The sequence below is a fragment of the Notolepis coatsorum genome (assembly GCF_963971535.1).
Source record: "Notolepis coatsorum genome assembly, chromosome: 1".
Classification (NCBI taxonomy): domain Eukaryota; kingdom Metazoa; phylum Chordata; class Actinopteri; order Aulopiformes; family Paralepididae; genus Notolepis; species Notolepis coatsorum.
The window spans coordinates 15,591,479-15,594,169 of NC_140165.1; the positions used below are offsets into that span (position 1 = coordinate 15,591,479).

General features: G+C 49.0%; 1 protein-coding gene across 1 annotated transcript; it reads right to left on the reverse strand.

Annotated features, from left to right (window-relative positions):
* Nucleotides 1–369: 369 nt before the first annotated feature.
* LOC311245954 (E3 ubiquitin-protein ligase TRIM63-like) lies at nt 370–1,862 on the reverse strand. Its single transcript, XM_084335982.1, has one exon. The coding sequence runs from the start codon at nt 1,854–1,856 to the stop codon at nt 789–791; it is 1,068 nt and encodes a 355-aa protein (XP_084192108.1). The 5' UTR covers nt 1,857–1,862; the 3' UTR covers nt 370–788.
* Nucleotides 1,863–2,691: the final 829 nt, after the last annotated feature.

The following is a 2,691-nucleotide window of genomic DNA, read 5'->3' on the forward strand; positions in this document are numbered from 1 at the left end:
AGGGTAATGGTAGAAAGACATAAATATAGGCAATAAAAAAATAAATAATAAATAAATAAAATTTTATCTGAATATTAAAATATGAGACAATTAAACAGTATAAACAAAGGTGTAGATGAGGGTCTGTATGTATCAGTTATGTTATATGTTATAAATAAATATAGGCAATACAGAATTTGAATGTTTGAGTTCAGTTGTTAACATTAACATTAACATTAAAAGTTAATCTGAGTTAATCAAGAAAGTGAGGAGACAGGCTAATGTCATGCATGAATACGAGGAGACGAAGGCAATTGAATAAAACTTTATTCACACACCCTCAAAGGACATTCAAATAGTAACAACATTGTCTGAAATGATCATGTGCATATTTGCATTTCAAGTTTTCAGTTTTCTGTACAAAGAGAAAACGAGACATTCTAGACACAATAAATATATATATTTTTTTCTTTTTCTTTGTTTTTCTTTTCTTTGTTCGACTCCCGTGAACATTCAAGCATAAACGACGATCCTCTCCGTGATATCGACTCCAAAAGATATCAAAACGAAACAGTACAAGATAAACAGATGGAAATACAAAAGTATAAAAACAAAATGTCATTTTGTATGCGTAAAAAAAACAATTGCACGTATCCACAATTCTCCTCAATATCCGTAGTAACCTTCCTCCGTGAGCAGCTTGTCCGTGAAAACCCTCTTTTATATTAATTCTCTCATATTCATGTGTATCACACCTTCACTCCAAACATGTCCAAAGTCTTTATCTAAAAAAAAAAAATCACTTGTGCTCATTCCTCTTCCTCTTCCTCCTCCTCCTCCTCCTCTGTCATGGCCTCATCATCCTCGTTGGGTCCGAACCCCATGTGTGTGAGCAGGGCCACCACCTCGTCCGTCTCCACGGTCAGATGGTCCATGCACTCGAACCCCGGCTCGGGCCTCTGGAGCTGGGTAGCCTTGGCCGTCTCCTTGGCCTGGCTGAGAAGGTCCTTGGCGCAGATCAGGAACTCGGCCACGCCGCTCTTCTCCATGCTCTGGGCGACCCTCTCCTTCAGCTGGGTGCTCGCCTGCAGCTGCTCCTTGTACTGGTCTCCCAGCGAGCGCAGCACCGCCACCTTCTCCTGCTCCTCCTGGCTGATCCGCTCCACCAGCTGCCCCTTGCGCTCCTCCAGGATGGCGTAGAGCAGGTCGAAGCTCTCGCCGAGGCGCCGCTTCTGGAGCTCCCCGTTCTCCTGGACGCTCTTGCACGTGTCCTCCATCCGCGCCATGAGGGCCTGCACGCAGCCGTTGCCGGCGGTCAGCGTGTCCACGGCGTTGCGCAGCTCGGCCTTCTGGCTCTGGTAGATGGACTGCAGCGGGGACACCTCGCAGTCCTTGTGCTGGCCGAACACCTTGCACATGGAGCAGGTGGGCGTCTGGTGGGTCAGGCAGTAGATGTTGATGCGCTCGTCCTCGTGCTCCTGGCACCGGGGCTCCTTGGGGTCCTTGTCCTTCAGCGGCGGCTCCAGCGCCTCGCTGCTGCTGCTGTTCTCCCGCTCCCGGTCCCGGTTCTCCTGCTGCTGCTTGTAGATGTCGATGATGTTCTCCACCAGGAGGTTCCTCTGCAGCCCGTAGACGCCGTGGCGGTCCAGCACCACCTCGAAGCGGCAGGTGGGGCAGCGGAAGATGCCGCCCGAGTAGTGGTAGGGGTTCTTGGAGTCGTAGAGGTCGCTGGCGCAGCCGCGGCACAGGTTGTGCTGGCAGGGCAGGATGACGACGGGCTTGGAGAACATCTCCAGGCAGATCGGGCAGCTCAGCTGCTTCTCCAGGCTCTCCATGGGGCTCGGGGGCCGCACCACTTGGCTGGTCTGGATATCCATCTTCTGTTTTCTTTCTCGGCTTAGTTCCTTAAAATCCTAGCGGTTCGTAAAAGGCTCCTCTTCCTTTGTCCGTCTCTCTCTCTCTGTCAATAGGAGTGCTACAGTCCTGTAGCTGTCTTGGCTTGGCTTGTGTTGATCTAGCCCGGCGTGAGACAGCTGTTGGGTTTTATACCCCCAGCATGCGTCACCCGACACCCCCCAGACGCCATCCGACGCAGATCCCCACCCTCCCCGCTCGTGTGTGAGGCTTGATTCGGAGAACCTCCTCCATGCCATACTTAGCCGCAATGCCCCCCCCCCCCCCCCCCCCGTTTACTTCCGTCCTTTTCTGTGAGAGAGGTGTGAGGTGGGGGGGGACAAGTCAGACTGACGGCACCCTTGTGACACGGGGAGGCATTCAGACCAGACAGTGTTTTCTTCAGTCGCCCGCCAACAACAACAACACATTTATTATTCAAAATGTGTTTACGCCCTTGATTCGACTTCCTGGAGCCGCTGCACCAAGGAAGGTCTAACGCCTGAAAACACGTGTGTCAATTTCAATTTCAATTTATCTATTTAAAAATAAGGACAATTGCACATTAATGAACATTTAAATGTAAACATGCCAGATTGTAGCTATAAGCTCATTTCCATCTGTAGTCCCTTTGCAGGTTGACGTGAACACAAAACATGCAAAGAACATGCAATACAAAGACAATGAACAATAAAGACAATAAACAATGTACATAATCATGCAGTACAAAGACCACATGCTGGACAAAATAAACAACAACAACATAAACAAATGTACATAACCTTATTACAACAAAACTCTGACATGACAATACACAGG